The following is an 18436-nucleotide window of genomic DNA, read 5'->3' as shown; positions in this document are numbered from 1 at the left end:
AGCGCCTGTACAAGGCAAACATAAACTGTGCCACTTCATCTGAAAACAATGGGGGACAGGACACTGAGTGCGCTCTCATCCACATCTCCATTGTCTGCCTCCTCCTCCTTCACTCCTCCTCCAGCAAGCAGCAGCAGTGGGGTGAAGCGGGGGGGGGGGGGGGGGGGGCGGCAGCAGTGGGGGTCTGGCTGTGTTCTTTCTCCTCTGTCTGTGTGCGAATGCACAGACGGTTCAGTAGTAATTTGATGTGTGTCCCCGGGGACATTTGATGGATTAAAGCTAAGCAGCTCCATTTCGCAGCACCACCTGATCTTCCGCTGCCTGTGCCCCATATAAAGGCTGGCGTGATTGCTGATCTCAGCTAGTCTGACAGTCTCTCTCTCCCTCCTCTCCCTGTCTGTCTCATCTCTCCTCTTCCTCACTGGTCCTTCAGCCTGCTGCATCACAGGAGCTATCCAGTGCTGAACAGGATCGCTTTTATTTTTTATTTTTGTATTTTTCTGGGGGAGAGCTGGGGGAGCCAGAGAGAATCACACAGCATCGCCGTCAGCCTTGTTCTTTCTTCACCGGTTTCCATTTTATTTCTTATCTTATGTTTTCGGCCGCTGTCCTCACATTTAACGGACGGATTACCTTCAAGCCAGCTCCGCTCGCGTGCTTCCTCAGAGGGTCTCTTCTTTTCTCTCATGCATTTTTCTTCCCTCAGCTCTGTGTTTTTATCCATTGAAACATGCCCCGCTCATTTTTGGTGAAGAAAATCAAGCTTGATGATTTCTCTTCGTCCAACGTGGCCACCTCCAATCACCATCACCACCTGGACGACTCCTTCACTTTTGCACGCTCCATCACAGACTCGGTGACCAGCCTCGGGGTTCGTCTCAGTGAGAATGGTGAGTTAAGACGCCTCCACTAGTTAGAGACGTGTCAGTGCTCCACTGCTGGTTTGTCCGAACCAGCAGTGGAGCACTGATTGATTTTGTGTTGGCTGAGATTTTCCTTTGCTCCAGCCTGTTACCTGCTCGTAGAGTGTAAATTATTGTGAGATGTTATGTGTGACCAGCTGGGTGTTTTTGCATCAGTATCCTGATTAATCCTCTCAAGGGGCACCCCACCCCCACCCCCACCCCCACCCCCACCCCCATCTCTCTGTGCTCCCAGACTTTTGTTTTTTGACTCCAATGAAGGACAGACACAATTCAGGTCACAGCCACGGATTAGCTTATGTAAATAGGGAACAAAACGTGAGTCTAATCAGGAGAAGCTCCAGTTACGTATGTGTGTGATTGCACCGACGACAGTCTGACTGTATCTGTGCACTAAAAAATTCATGAAAATGAGAGATGAGTATCGGATGATACATTTGTCCTTAGCTGTTATTGTCCTTGGGTTCCCATCATGGTCCAATCCTCCCTCGCCCCCCTCTTCCCATCCAAGTGGAGCATGCACAGTCTCCCCACCCCCATCGCTCCACTACATCTTTCTCTTCCTTCCGGGCATTTGAAAACTAGCAGGGGTTAGAGTTTCAGCCGTGCAGGCCGATCGTCGCCACTAGAGACATCAACACACTGTACAGTGCAGCCAGAGGGAGGACGGGAGCTGTGGTGAAGGGAAAGCGAAGGGAAGGAGAAAAAGGAGACAAAAATGCTTCGGGCAGCATGAGGCCGATCACGTGACGGGAGCTTGTACAGTAAACATGAAGAAAAGGCACATAGCTGCGCTGTGGTCAGCACGCGGGCCGGTCCAGCTCCGGTCGCTGCTGAGAGGCGACCTTCACTTTCACGCTCTGCTTTCAGCTCGCCGCTTCCATTTTGTGGCCACATTGCGAGGGGCCATATGTGTCTTTGTTGTGGTTTGTCAGGAGGCTTCGTGTTGGGACGATGGCCACCTGTTATTCAGACAAGGCAATAACAATGTTCATAGAAATTCAGACAGATCAGGATTAGCGGAATAAAAAAAAACATTCAACCGGACTGGTGTGTAAACTATAATGGTTAATAAGTGTTTAGTTACAACAACCAAAAAATGAACAAATACAGTTTATATAATTAACCTGAATATTTTGTAGTTTGTGATGAATCTTCTTTGACTTTCCTTCTGCACAGTTTTATATGATTATTAAAGAATCCATTTGTAGAATTATTGTCACTCTCTATTGTTCCTGGATCTATTGTTCAACACTATGAAATTAAGCTTTTTATAAGAAAAGGAGGAAGAACAATTTCATTTGAACAAAAGAATCGTCCTTTTTCGTGCTGAGGCAAAAATGAAAGGATTCCCTGCGAGGCTGAAATTCATCACATCAGCACTTCTGCCGTTTCCCCCATTGTGGAGACATTTGACTTGAGCGTCTGTTGGACAACAAAGAGCTGAGAGCTCCATGAATTAGAGGAACGAGTGTCGATACAGATGAGCTCCGCGTCTGACCTTGGTAAATCAAACAGTAAATAACTCTCAGTAAAATAAAGGTTATCGTACAAAAGACTCGTGACGTGTCGGTGAAACAGGTGGATATGGTGACAAATAACAACTGAAACTGTCAAATTGAACTGTGAATTAAATTGTAACTGTAAGAATTTATGTCAGTGATATTTCTTTATTTCTATGCTTTTTAAAGAAAGCCTCGCTCGCACTCGGGGCAGCAGCGTAACAATGTGTTGGCTGCTCGTGTGTTTGACAGAGTGGCTGTGTGAACACGACCCCTCGGGAGTCGAGAGGCCACTTCAACTCATTTCTTAATGGCCTGTTTCTTGGAGGCAGGTGATCCTCTTCACGAACAACGTGTGTGACGCCACGCCGTGCTCAATAAACTGTTATTGTGTCGCAGACACTTGATCTTGTTCTAACAGCTGCACTGTTTTACAGATGATGGCGTATTGATCAGTTCAAAACTTTGCGTTTCATTAAAAAACAGTCAATACCCAATTTCCACCGCTTGCTGCACACAATGGTTTTTTTCTGCAGTTATGCACAATTTCTCTCAGAAAAGGGATTTGACCACATTCTGTTCCTGCTCTGATACGTTCAGAACGTACAATATCAGACGTGGAGGTAAAATACATTTAGTATTGCAGCTCCTGGAATTCAGAGCAGAGGAATAAACAGTATGTTGAGTTCTGTGTGGATGCATTTCGCTGCCAGCAAGTCTTTTAGCTCCTCTGGCACCGAGCTGCTTCAGAGGGGGAGGACAGACATGAATGATGCCAACTAAAATATATCACTCTGAAATCATGCTCTGTACAGTCGGGGACATTTGAATCGCTCATCGTGCTTTTAGCTACAGGATGTCAGCAGCTATATGACAAGTTGATCTGGTCCCGAAACAAAAAATGTATCTGTCGAAGAAAGCTCTCTCAAATCAGCTTTGAGCTGATCGGTTATTAGAATGAATGAAGGAAATACAAATCCCTTATGAAACATCTGAGGAAATAATGTCCTTGTCGAGGTTTGGAGTTGAGACATGATTTTAATGGTGAGGAGGGAGAGGGGGTCTGATCAATGAGACTTTTTGATGAGCTATTATCTAGCGCTCATCCTCTCTGTAAGTTGCAGCCTTCCTCATCGCATCATGTTTCCCTGCATCACTGCACTATTGTGTGTACAACCTGCGACTTCTGGGGAAGCAATTATCTCTGTGCTAGCATTTTACAAAGGGCAATCATCCAACACGAGGATCACGTAATCACCAGTGTGTCACTGTGTCCTTATCCATCACAACCTCTGGCCAACTGTGTTTGCGTGTCTCTTACCCAGGCTACATCCAGGATTACATCACGCCATCTGTATACCAGGGGGAGAAGAAGATGGAGCACAAGTTGTCCTCGCCAGTGTCAGACCCCCTGTACACCCAGGTGAGCAGCGGAGAGGAATACTGTGACCCCGACCTGAAGCACCCCGACAGCCCCCAGTCCGGCATGACAGCCAGCGGCTTCTACAGTGGTGAATCGGAGGCCCTGGCCGAGGGTTACACCATGGATGCCTTTTTCATCTCTGACGGACGCTCCAGGCGAAAGGGGGACAGCGAGAGTCGTGAAGGGGGCTCAAGAAGCAGCAGCGCCAACGCTGGGGCTCAGGAGAAGGGAGCCGGCACTCCTCGCCATACCTGCAATGAGTGCGGCAAGACGTACGCCACCTCCTCCAACCTCAGCAGACACAAGCAGACGCACCGCAGCCTGGATAGCAAGATGGCCCGCAAGTGTCCAACCTGTTCTAAAGTGTACGTGTCCATGCCGGCGTTGGCCATGCACATCCTCACCCATGACCTCAAGCACAAGTGCGATGTGTGCAGCAAGGCGTTCAGCCGGCCGTGGCTCCTTCAGGGCCACATGCGCTCGCACACGGGGGAGAAGCCCTTTGCCTGCGCCCACTGTGGCAAAGCCTTTGCTGACCGTTCAAACCTCCGCGCCCACATGCAAACACACTCTGCCTTCAAGCACTACAGATGCAAGCGCTGCAATAAGACCTTCGCTCTCAAGTCCTACCTGAACAAGCACTACGAGTCCGCTTGCTTCAAGGGCTCCGCGGACGAAGACGACTCTGGATCAGAAAACTAACCACGAGGAAGAAGAAACATGTTGAACCACCAATAACCCTGTTCACTCTGCCCTCCATGCCTTTTTTCTTCCCTTTTTTTAGAAAGCAATATTTTCACTGAGATTACGTGAAGAAACTTTAATGATTATGGCAAAGACAATTTCAAAAGATGCTGGATTTTTTCCCTGCACAGTAGCTAATCGTCCACAGAAACATACAATCAAACAACCTTCCCCCAAATAGAGACTGTAGATGATAGTTGTACACAATGATGTGCTCACATGGGTGTGGGCTCATGTGAACACACACTTTTACTCACACGGACATGCATGCAAACACACACACTCACACACACACACACACACACACACACATACACTTGTACTTCAATCTTTGTGAGGGCGCTCATTGACAATGTCTTTCCCATATCATGATATTAACCTTCATAACTAAACGCCTCACACCAACGTTTACCCTGAACACAATTCGAACCCTTTGAATTTGTGCAAATCGGCAAAAATGTCCTCACTTTCCCAAATGTCCTCACGCTGAGGTTTATGTCTTTGGTCCTCACAATGAGTAGAAGTACAAGTACACACAAACACTTACACAAACAATTATATATGAGGCCTGGCATGTGAATTTTTATCAATGACTATAATGATATTGATATCAATAGTAATAATATTTAGATTCTTGATATTTTATAGCAAATAGTAATGAGAAAATGAAAAAAACACAAAAAAGGACTAACAGTGTTCTTTTGATTTTTAGAGACAAAATGACCTCTTGTATTTTTATGCTGCTTTTTATTTGCTAAGAATTGAATTCTTTTGCAACTGCCAACATGAACTTTTTATGAAAATGTGAACTATGACAGTATTTGCAAAAAAGGGAGATCATTTTAAAAGGTAAAAAGAAAAACCCTGTTTCCACCAATGTTTCAATTCAACGGATGTTATTTTTGTATTTGATTTTTCTAAATTTATTTTTTTGTGCTTATTATCCCTAGTTGATCAAAAGCATCTTTGTAACTGTGGGTATTTTAACATTTGAAATAAGCTGTTGATAATAGGCCATAGGTCTTTCGGTTCAGTTGTCCAAGTGAAACATGTACCAGGCCTGTTGAACAGGTTATGACACAACACATCTGATCAAAATCATATTCTCACTCTGAAGAACGGGCTTGGACTCAAACACAGTGAGACCCAGAAGTGACATGTGCGGTTGTTCTTCCTTCATGGTGCGACACCCAGACCAACAGTCTGCCAGTGTTCCAGGTGCTTCCCCCGTCACCTCAGAGTGAATATGGACACGCCCTCAGTTACAAAGTGTCAGTCTGTTTTATATGTCGCTCGAAGCTCCGCCCACGGTTTAGATGCGTACCATCTATTTATCATGTAAATACTTTATTTGTCTACCTATTTATGTATTAATTTATCTATGTTATTATTTATTGACCTCATTTTTGTGTATTTATTGAAGACTTCATTATTTGTTCATTATCATGTATTTATTTATTTATTGTTTCAAATTTAAACAATGAACATCCATTGACCTTGTAAGATGCTGCTGATCTTCAAAGAAAATGTTTATATGCATGAAAACTGTAGAGAGTCCACGGGACTTAGTTTTTTAAAGAGGAACAATGTACAGTACCAGTGCTAGAAGGCGTCAAACACATGAATGCAGAATTAACTTTTGTTTCCATGGCAATAACTTATACTGACACAGCAATTGACATGTATAACAATCACAGCTGTCCTGTTTTCAGTCCATTTAGGGCAATAAAAAGAAATGATGAAAACAAAATACCAAAATATTCTCCATCTTGCTGTTTCCCAAAAGGCCACGCCTCCTCATGACCGGAGGTTTGCCCCTTAATGTCTTTGAATCTTAGGCAATAAATAATTCCCAGAAATGGATGACCTTATTGAAAATGTAACGCTTTCCAAGAATGTAGGTGTAATTTAGTTACACAGCAATAACGATAGTGATGCAGTGACTATGAGCAACATGTGGTCATTTGTCTGGTTCCTAATTTTTCTTCAATATCAGTACTTTTGTTTTTAAGAGCAACCAGGTAATGAAATCTCCTCTGACAGCTGAGGGCAGGCGTGATTTAACATGACATATGATATGATATGACATCATGATCATTTAGGTCATAAAAAACCATTTTCAATATAGTTATAATAATAAAAAGTCACCACTGCTCCCATTTAAATTCGAGAGAATCCTGCTGAGCTAATATAGAGACGACTGTACGTTTCCACCCCCCCCCCCCCCTCCCCCACACACACACACCATCGTCCTCAACTGCCTCTGAACAGACGCACCAGGATGAGATGTGTTGAAGTGGGACCGGCGGTGGGTGGTGGAGTGTGGGAGGAGAACAGGTGTTTGCAGACAGACTGCAGATAGGCAGCGTAATGAGTCGGTGAGCGACCTCCAAGGGGAAGGTCAAGCACCAGCAGGCAAATGCACTGTCAGCTATTTGCATATTTCGAATCAATGACACGATCGCAGTAATGCTGAGCTCGTCTTAAACAACAACAACAACAAACTGAGGAGAAAAGACAGGAAAGAGGATTTCCACCATGGCCTGAACCAGCGGTGATGGACTCAGAACAACACACTGTACTTCCAACAGATTATTTTGTGTAGGTTTTATATTTTACTGTGGTGTTTTAAAAGGGCAGATGAAAGGATGTGGGCTTGTTGTCTGAGTCAGATCATCCTCAGAGGAAAATACCGATTACAGAACAGGAGGCACAATTTGAATCTGAAATTCTGAATTTAGATTTAGGGAAACATTGTTCCTCTTTGATAATTTTGTAAATATATTTGTAAATATATCACAGCAATAATATGACAATGCATGTAGACATTTAATTGCTCTTTTTCTATTCATGTTGTCTTTTTTTATTAAAAGGAAAAGACAAATACAGGTACCAGTTGCAGTGTGGGCGGCCATATGAATCAGGGAGTGTGATTAAAATGCTATTTGTTGTAAGCTACAAACACAAACTTCCAACTCTGTGTATTCTCAAAGATTTGACCATGTTCTGTATGATTTCTCTGTTCTTGTTTTCTTTTATTTATGTGGCCGGCTTGGCTGCGCAATGAGAAAGTGCCAAAAAGTATGATTTCCATGACAAAAGCCTTCAACATATGGTCGGCTGCTTGAAACCTTCCATATGGTCCTCAAAGAAAAAAACTGATGAAGATGTTCCACTCTCTCTCTCTCTGTTCCAGCTGAGTGTGAAGAAACTTAAGCCATGATCGCTGAGGGTGATTTGATTTATCTTGTTCTGCGATTAATAATGATGACAACAATAGCAATGATAACGTTAATAAAAACAATAGCACAAGGAACGACAAGTCTTATTTCTTTTAAAATAGAAATGCTTTTATTATTTACAACACACGCACACACACGCACACACACACACCCCACGCACACACACGCACAAACACACACACACACGCGCACACACACACACACGCACGCACACACACGCACACACACACACACACACACCCCACGCACACACACGCACACACACACACCCCACGCACACACACGCACACACACACCCCACGCACACACACGCACACACACACACGCACACAATCACGCATACACAGGCACAAACACACACGCACACACACACCACGCACACACAAGCACAAACACACACACACGCAAACACAAGCACACACACACACACACACGCACACACACACACTGCAGATGTTTATGGACAAACCAACCTGTTCATTCACTTTTCTGTTTCCTTCTCTTCATAATTTACGTCCTCTCAGTAATGAAATGCAGAGAAAACTGGTGAGTGTGGTGTGAAATCGCCCTCAGTCAACATTAACTCACTGAATAATTATACTAATGACCATAATGTTCCATCAGCTGAAGCCTCCTCCGTCACTGTTCGATGGATTTTACGAGTTTCACTTTGAATTCCTCTGCTCTGAGGCACCTGAACGCAGATCCTCTGAGCACGCAGGCGACCTGACAACACCAAATACAGCTTGGAGTTCCTGACATGTCCACGTTATCAACAGCACCAGCATCTGGACCACCACTATTAGGCCCTTCCTGGTCATTACATTTTAATGGAACATTGATTTCATGCTGGACCTACTCTTTCTGAGTGACTCAAAAGCCAGAGAAAAATATGGAACAAAATAAAAATGAATCATGACAGCGGACAGGGATTATTATTCTGGAGCTTTTCTTGATTGGTTTCCAGGGAATATACAACACTTGAATTCAATCGCTTGTGTCCTTCAGTGTCCTCCAGCAGCAGAATAATGAGACAGAGCACCGACTCCTCTCTCTAGTGTGGCGAGGCAGCGATTTCCAGTTGTGCTGCTAAAGGGAAACAAATAAGGACATAAATTGTCCGTTTTCGACACACTGCCGCCTCCAAAGAGTGAAATGACAAGTCGACAACCAAGTGTTGATTCTTGTGCAGCGATGCAACAGCTCAGTGCTGCGGATCAGGATGTTCATCAACATTCATGTGCAGCACTCGCGCAAACTTTACCTCGGCAGATGTTGTCCCTTATCACATTTTATGATGAAAGTAAATAACTGATTTCATTACATGGCAATGGACTGTAAAATGGGAACCCATGGAATCCAATTACATGACCCGTGGGTGTGCTGTGCGTGTGTGTGTGTGTGTGTGTGTGTGCGTGTGTGTGTGTGTGTGTGTGTGTGTGTGTGTGCTGTGCGTGTGTGTGTTTGTGCGTGTGCTGTGCGTGTGTGTGTTTGTGCGTGTGTGTGTGTGTGTGTGCTGTGCGTGTGTGTGTGTGTGTGTGTGCGTGTGCTGTGCGTGTGTGTGTGTGTGTGTGCGTGTGCGTGAGTGTGTGTGTGTGTGTGTGGTTGTGCAACAACAGCGGCCATGAGTGATCAGCACTGGGAGGCAGGTATGGGAGATCGTGGCTCTGCATACATATCCGTGCACACACACACTCACACACACACACATTCTCACACATACACTCACACACACACACACACACACATACTCACACACACACACACACACACACACACACACACACACACACACACACACATACTCACACACACACACACACACACATACACTCACACATACTCACACACACACACACACACACACATACTCACACACACACACACACACACATACACTCACACATACTCACATACTCACACACACACAAACATACACACATACTCACATACACATACACTCACACACACACTCACACACACACACACACACACATACTCACACACACACACACACACACACACACATACACTCACACTCACACGCATACTCACACACACACACATACTCACACACACACACATACTCACACACACACACACATACTCACTCACACACACACATACACTCACACACACACACATACACTCAGAGCATATCAGGTAAATTATTGAAAACAACCTTTGAAATGGAGAGAGCTACACTCTGACTTCAAAGATATTGACCTGAAAATGCCATTGTCATCTTCATCATCACTGCATCATCGTCATCATCGTGTGAGGGAGTGTCTGAGAGAAGATGTGGTTCCTTCCTCCAGATGTAGACCAACGATCTTTGACGGTGATGACGATGACGATGATGAAGTTCAACAGGGGGAAGCGTCAGTCGTGGCGACTGCCGTCTTTCTGCCACTTAACTATGAGTTTGATCTTTATTGTCAAGATGAAAAGCAAGAAAAAAGGAATATGGGGAAAGAATTATATTTGTAGGACGATATGAACAATTTGACAGATAATTGATAAGTGAACTGACAGAAAATGAACTGGCGTTTTTTTTTTATTGTTTTTTAATTTATTAATTTTAAATTGTATGCATCTTTTTGTCCTCTTTTTAGAGTTATTTGTGATTCATGTTTATTTGTACAATGTTAAAGTTGTGAAAAAAACATAAAAAAATGAACTGGCAGCTATTTTGATAATGAATTAATTGTTCAGAACTTTTTTTCAGTTTCACTGTTGAAATGTAACAAATAAATTCTCTCTAGTTTGACTATTAAAATAAAGCGTTTCCATTTTCTGGCAAAATTATCAAACATCCATCAGTTTCAGCTTTTCTGCTTTTTATCATATCAATGCAGAGCATCTTGAAATATAGCTCATGAAATATCTTTATTTATATGTGAAACAATCATTAGAGTCAGAGAAGTGAATATATTCAGTTGTGGACTGTTGGTCACACATTGAGGATGTTTATTTATATTTATAAAAAGAGAGCATGGATAAAAAAAAATTCTTTATCATTTTTTTGCTTTCCATTTCAGACTCACAAAAAATATTTTAGGTGCAACATGAAAACAACATGTCATCTTTGAAATTACATAAACTATATCATTACTGGATTCCACCCGGCTCCGGCCCTTCTCATACACATGGCGCCATCTGTTGGCCAATCACCAACTGTCATCTGCAAACCGTCTTCGTTGGTTGATGACGGAGCCGTCGGTTCAACTCAGGAGGAAATTCTGTTCAAGACTATTTCCTTCCATAAACGCACTCGTGAATCTGTGCGAGCATTCTGCCCAAAGTCACTGGACAAGAGGTGAGTGAAAACGTTTGGTTGAACCGGTCGCCCGAACGGTGACGGCCCCTTTAAGAGCGAACAGTTTGTCTTTTCACATTCTGCATCACAGGAGAGAAGCTCATTAAAAGCGCCTCCATTCCTCCCTGTTTCATCAAGAGAGACTGCCAAGCTCTTTAACTCAGTGTTCTTGATGTTTGTGCTGTTTGTGTAAAACCCATCTGTTTCCTCGTCTCTCTGTTGGCAGAGGGTCCACCTCATCCGTATGCTTCTCTTTTTGAAGTCATGTCAAAATCACAGTTTTATGCATCTAAGATATCCAACTTGTCATCAACACTCAGGGAGAAGTCGAGGAGGGCACGCCTTAAATAGCTTCCTCTTCCTCTCCATACACAATACATGCAGGAAAACATGGCATATGAGGTGATTAATACAACGATGCTTTGTGGTCCTGTATCGATAAAAATGTTCTTCTGCTTTTTAGGGGGTAAAGTTAATGAACTGAGTGTAAATGGAGAGAAAGACCACCAGTTAATCTACATCTAAATGACCTCAGTCTCAAGGTGGGAGAGCACATTTATTTCATTAAAAAGAAATCTGGTCCTGCTGGAGATGAACTAGAGGGAGATATCATTTCATAGGTCTCAGCAGTGAGATAATCAACTTCAGATGCAACCATCCACTGTTGCTAAACCACGTCATGATTTCAGTCACATTCATCCGTCACAAAGTTTTAGTCTGAGGACTGAAAATTGCTGTCAGAATAATTATCGCTTTAAAAAGATGTCAACGTGTTAAAAAAGAAAAAGATGGTATAAATAAATATAGCTCACTTCCCCGTCGGAAGCCTGGCAGGTAATTTTCTCCAGCGGCTCTAAGTGTGACAATCCCATCGGGACTGAAATCTAATATTAACAGCAAATCATTATGTGGGAACTGTTCTTCCGTGACCTGCCGCTGTACCTGTGTGACGAACTCCATCGAGGTAATCGAGACACGTTCGCAGCCACGATGCAGACTGATTTACATCTATACGCTCTGACTGACAGCGACTCTTCTCTCCTCTTCTGGTGCGTAATGAAGTGGCTTTTGATTGACAGCAGAGCAGCAGCTCTACTTGGACAATGTATAAAGTGGTGAATGCCCGGGGGGGGGGGGGGGGGGGGGGGGGGGGGGGTTATGGCACCTCACATATTTACTATACTGTAGTTATTCATACAGAAATCATACAAATCATGCAGCCACATTCCATGTCAGCATTTTACAGTCTAATTGGAGCTTTGCTGTTGTTCTTGCATCCAACCGTCGTCGGTTAAGAAAAAGAAAAAGTAATAAATGTAAAGTGAATTTCATTGCTGAGCTGCTTTGGAGGAACAGATTGTTAAAACTATCACTTGACACTGAGCTGATTCAGTGTTTCTCTCTTATTCTACAAGGGAAGTGCCCTGATACCACTATCAATGATTACATCCTATATACAGTCCTTCATGTTGCAACTGATCCCTGTGTGACCAATTAATGAACATAAAAGTGTATTTGTAATAATTCCATACAGTGGTCTGCCTCTCCTGTCCAGAAAATCATTTTTAATTGTCTCATTAGAAGACACTTTAGCGGCAGTTTGGAGAAAACAACAATAGTTCTGTTTCCGCTCCGCTGCAGATCTTTGAAGCTTCCAACGTACCTGTGAAACGCGTCGAGCACAGACGTCCTTTGTTTTCTTTTTTGTGTGTAACCACAGCAACCTGGCTGGCTCTTTGAAATCCCTGCAAAAAATAGAATATCAGCCGACTTTATTAAAAACCATTGTCACCAAAGGATTCTGCACTCGGCTCCTTTCGACTGCGACACTAATTACTGGAGTGAGTTTTAATGAGAACGTGTTTGGCCATGAAATAAATATAATTATCATCATTATTTTAGTTTGTGTCTGTTATACTCAACATGTTACCGTCAATGCAAACATAAAAGCAAACTAATTCATTCAAATGTTCTTTTTGGTTAACATTGTTCTTTCATCTTGATGCTTCATGACTTTTCCATAAGAAATGCTTATTAATACTATTTCAATCAGTGTCTGTTACAAAGAATCACGTGTTTACTCTGTTTGACTTCAGCTGCTAAAAGAAGGGATTTTCATATTTTATAAAAAATAAGAAAAATAATAAGAAGAAGACCATCTACTGCCATCAATCCACAACATGTAGTTTATATTTAGTTTTATATTACTATTTTATACTCTTTCTTATCTTTATAATTGTGTGATGTGTGAACATTTGTTCACAATAAGGACTGTCCTTTTTTAATTTTGTTGCACTGTGTACAGTGACAATAAGGGGAATCTGAAGAAGAAAAATAATTATTAATAATAATAAGATTTATAGAGCATATTTCAAGAACAAAAGTCAAAAAGTGCTTCACAAAACAAACCAAAAAAGGAAGTCGAGAATATATAATATACACTGAACAAAATTATAAACAACACTTTTGTTGTTGCCCCCATTTTTCATGATCTGAACTCAAAGATCTAAGACTTTTTCTATGTACACAAAAGGCTTATTTCTCTCAAATATTGTTCACAAATCTGTATTAGTGAGCACGAGATAATCCATCCACCTCACAGATGTGGCATATCAACATGCTGATAAGCCAGCATGATTATTGCACAGGTGGGCCTCAGGCTGGCCGCTCCTTTCCAATGGCTGTGTGAAGTTGCTGGATATCGGCAGGACCTGGAACACGCTGTCGTATCCCCCGATCCAGAGCATCCCAAACATGCTCAGTGGGTGACATGTCCAGTGAGTATGCTGGCCATGCAAGAACTGGGATGTTTTCAGCTTCCTTGCAACATGGGGCCGTGCATTACCATGCTGCAACATGAGGTGATGGTCGAGGATGAATGGCACAACAATGGGCCTCAGGATCTCGTCACGGTATCTCTGTGCATTAAAAATGCCATCAATAAAATGCACCTGTGTTCTAGTCCATAACATACGCCTGCCCATACCATAACCCCACCGCCACCATGGACCTCGATCCACAACGTTGACATCAGCAAACCGCTCACCCACACGACGCCATACACGCCGTCTGCCATCTGCCCTGTACAGTGAAAACCGGGATTCATCCGTGAAGAGAACACCTCTCCAAAGTGCCAGATGCCATCGAATGTGAGCATTTGCCCTCTCAAGTCAGTTATGACGACGAACTGCAGTCAGGTCGAGACCCCGATGAGGACGACGAGCGTGCAGATGAGCTTCCCTGAGACGGTTTCTAACAGTTTGTGCAGAAATTCTTTGGTTATGCAAACCGATTGTTGCAGCAGCTGTCCGGGTGGCTGGTCTCAGACGATGTTGGAGGTGAAGATGCTGGATATGGAGGTCCTGGGCTGGTGTGGTTACACGTGGTCTGTGGTTGTGAGGCCGGTTGGATGTACTGCCAAATTCTATGAAACACCTTTGGAGACGGCTTATGGTAGAGAAATGAACATTCAGCTCACAGGAAACGGCTCTGGTGGACATTCCTGCCAATTGACGTTCCCTCAAAACTTGCCACATCTGTGGCATTGTGCTGTGATAAAAGTGCACATTTCAGAGCGGCCTTTTATTGTGGCCAGCCTGAGGCACCTGTGCAATAATCATGCTGTCTAATCACCTTCTTGATATGCCACACCTGTGAGGTGGATGGATTATCTCGTGCTCACTAACACAGATTTGTGAACAATATTTGAGAGAAATAAGGCTTTTGTGTGCATGGAAAAAGTTTTAGATCTTTGAGATCAGCTCAGGAAAAATGGGGGGCAAAAAAAAAAGTGTTGCGTTTATAATTTTGTTCAGTATATTATATAATATATATATAATATAACAGAGTCAGATCAGGTTAACATGTAAATGTAATTCAGTGTGTTACAGGAAGTGTGACAACCTGAGGATTAGTGATAAAAATGACTAATTTATTTATTTATTAATCATCTCACATCTTCCACATTTATCTTCTGAGTCTTTGGACGAACCCAACCTATAATATTATTTACTAAATACTGTACTTAGTGGATATAAAGAAGAACCTGACCGATAAGGATTTTTGGGTCATCGTCGATTACCAATATATGTGTTTTAAAAAATGTTGTTATCTCACTCTTATGACAATGAAATGAAATTGACGCTTGATATTTTACAGCTTAACCATTAAATGTATTTCATATATCTGTAACTAAAAAGAAAACAAACGAATAAATAGAACTGGAATTACAAAAATAAATAAAATGTAATTTATTTTATTTTAAAAATATTTTCTGTATTGTTTGATCTGTAAAACAAACGCTGAAAGTATGTTTACCTTTTATATTTTAGTACATTTGTCTGATGATACTTCTGTACTTTTAATTAAGCAAACCGATACTGAGTACTACCACTACCTCGATCGACGAGACGTCTGACATCAGCATCGATGTATCAGAGGCTCAACATGTCGACTATTCCAAGATCATCACATCAAACCTCAGACCTGAGCACTTACCTTGGATCTGCGTTGACCCTGCAGCAGCTCAGGGAGTTGTTTTTCTATTGGCTCATCATGGTTATGACTCTTCTGTTGCTGCTGGTGTATAATAAGTGACCAGCAGGGGGAAACGTAACTCTGCAGTTCAACACAGAAAAGAACTTCTATTCATCGGGCAGGCGGGAAATTCACTCGTCACAGCAGCACAGTATCACACAGACGAGCACAAATATAACTGAACGTCCTTGAAATGTCATTGAATGTTGAAATTAAGTGTTTGTCCTTGTTGTTTCTTTGAACATAAAAATGGAGAATTTACATCTAGTTACTTTGAGTGATGTTTCATTTCAAGGAAGTTTGCAAATGTTGAGGCCTTTTTTACACAACAGACATTTTGACTTGAAATGCACATTTGTTACTAATATCTTTGCTCTCAGAACTTACTGAAAACTGTAATGTTGAGTAACAAGTCAGAACCCAACTTGAATGCTATTAATTTAATGGGCCTGTTTTTAATATTTTGGAGTAAAGACGTTTTCTAAGAACATTTGCAAAAAACTGCTGAAGATGAAACTGAATACGCTCAGAAGAAACTTCTTTAAACAGTCTGTAAAGTTTACTGCATATGAAAATATACATCACAAGGAGTAAGTGTTGTAAACGACAACAACAAATGTTTAATATTTGATATTTTCAGTTAAAAAACAAATGCTCTTTGGTTTTCAGTGTGCTGCCCCCTACTGGTCTTAAAACATTGACCTCATGCAAGAACCGTTCAAACAAGCACCTCTCCAAAGTGCCAGATGCCATCGAATGTGAGCATTTGCCCTCTCAAGTCAGTTATGACGACGAACTGCAGTCAGGTCGAGACCCCGATGAGGACGACGAGCGTGCAGATGAGCTTCCCTGAGACGGTTTCTAACAGTTTGTGCAGAAATTCTTTGGTTATGCAAACCGATTGTTGCAGCAGCTGTCCGGGTGGCTGGTCTCAGACGATGTTGGAGGTGAAGATGCTGGATATGGAGGTCCTGGGCTGGTGTGGTTACACGTGGTCTGTGGTTGTGAGGCCGGTTGGATGTACTGCCAAATTCTATGAAACACCTTTGGAGACGGCTTATGGTAGAGAAATGAACATTCAGCTCACAGGAAACGGCTCTGGTGGACATTCCTGCCAATTGACGTTCCCTCAAAACTTGCCACATCTGTGGCATTGTGCTGTGATAAAAGTGCACATTTCAGAGCGGCCTTTTATTGTGGCCAGCCTGAGGCACCTGTGCAATAATCATGCTGTCTAATCACCTTCTTGATATGCCACACCTGTGAGGTGGATGGATTATCTCGTGCTCACTAACACAGATTTGTGAACAATATTTGAGAGAAATAAGGCTTTTGTGTGCATGGAAAAAGTTTTAGATCTTTGAGATCAGCTCAGGAAAAATGGGGGGCAAAAAAAAAAGTGTTGCGTTTATAATTTTGTTCAGTATATTATATAATATATATATAATATAACAGAGTCAGATCAGGTTAACATGTAAATGTAATTCAGTGTGTTACAGGAAGTGTGACAACCTGAGGATTAGTGATAAAAATGACTAATTTATTTATTTATTAATCATCTCACATCTTCCACATTTATCTTCTGAGTCTTTGGACGAACCCAACCTATAATATTATTTACTAAATACTGTACTTAGTGGATATAAAGAAGAACCTGACCGATAAGGATTTTTGGGTCATCGTCGATTACCAATATATGTGTTTTAAAAAATGTTGTTATCTCACTCTTATGACAATGAAATGAAATTGACGCTTGATATTTTACAGCTTAACCATTAAATGTATTTCATATATCTGTAACTAAAAAGAAAACAAACGAATAAATAGAACTGGAATTACAAAAATAAATAAAATGTAATTTATTTTATTTTAAAAATATTTTCTGTATTGTTTGATCTGTAAAACAAACGCTGAAAGTATGTTTACCTTTTATATTTTAGTACATTTGTCTGATGATACTTCTGTACTTTTAATTAAGCAAACCGATACTGAGTACTACCACTACCTCGATCGACGAGACGTCTGACATCAGCATCGATGTATCAGAGGCTCAACATGTCGACTATTCCAAGATCATCACATCAAACCTCAGACCTGAGCACTTACCTTGGATCTGCGTTGACCCTGCAGCAGCTCAGGGAGTTGTTTTTCTATTGGCTCATCATGGTTATGACTCTTCTGTTGCTGCTGGTGTATAATAAGTGACCAGCAGGGGGAAACGTAACTCTGCAGTTCAACACAGAAAAGAACTTCTATTCATCGGGCAGGCGGGAAATTCACTCGTCACAGCAGCACAGTATCACACAGACGAGCACAAATATAACTGAACGTCCTTGAAATGTCATTGAATGTTGAAATTAAGTGTTTGTCCTTGTTGTTTCTTTGAACATAAAAATGGAGAATTTACATCTAGTTACTTTGAGTGATGTTTCATTTCAAGGATGTTTGCAAATGTTGAGGCCTTTTTTACACAACAGACATTTTGACTTGAAATGCACATTTGTTACTAATATCTTTGCTCTCAGAACTTACTGAAAACTGTAATGTTGAGTAACAAGTCAGAACCCAACTTGAATGCTATTAATTTAATGGGCCTGTTTTTAATATTTTGGAGTAAAGACGTTTTCTAAGAACATTTGCAAAAAACTGCTGAAGATGAAACTGAATACGCTCAGAAGAAACTTCTTTAAACAGTCTGTAAAGTTTACTGCATATGAAAATATACATCACAAGGAGTAAGTGTTGTA

General features: G+C 41.9%; 1 protein-coding gene across 1 annotated transcript; it reads left to right on the top strand.

Annotated features, from left to right (window-relative positions):
* The first annotated feature begins 240 nt into the window (after positions 1 to 240).
* On the top strand, positions 241 to 7908 carry scrt2 (scratch family zinc finger 2). The gene is made up of 2 exons (XM_035646349.2): positions 241 to 890; positions 3751 to 7908. Exons 1-2 carry the CDS (start codon positions 731 to 733, stop codon positions 4548 to 4550), a joined length of 960 nt encoding a protein of 319 aa, XP_035502242.1. The 5' UTR covers positions 241 to 730; the 3' UTR covers positions 4551 to 7908.
* Positions 7909 to 18436: the final 10528 nt, after the last annotated feature.

Source organism: Scophthalmus maximus, chromosome 3 (assembly GCF_022379125.1).
Source record: "Scophthalmus maximus strain ysfricsl-2021 chromosome 3, ASM2237912v1, whole genome shotgun sequence".
Taxonomy (NCBI): Eukaryota; Metazoa; Chordata; class Actinopteri; order Pleuronectiformes; family Scophthalmidae; genus Scophthalmus; species Scophthalmus maximus.
Note: the sequence above shows the minus strand (reverse complement) of the source record. Positions and strands in the feature narration are given on the sequence as shown.

Excerpts from the sequence above, each read along its gene's own strand:
- scrt2 (XM_035646349.2), top strand. The coding sequence starts at position 731 with ATGCCCCGCTCATTTTTGGTGAAGAAAATCAAGCTTGATGATTTCTCT. Across the intron at positions 891-3,750 it reads GGTTCGTCTCAGTGAGAATG|GCTACATCCAGGATTACATC; the intron begins GTGAGTTAAGAC and ends TCTCTTACCCAG.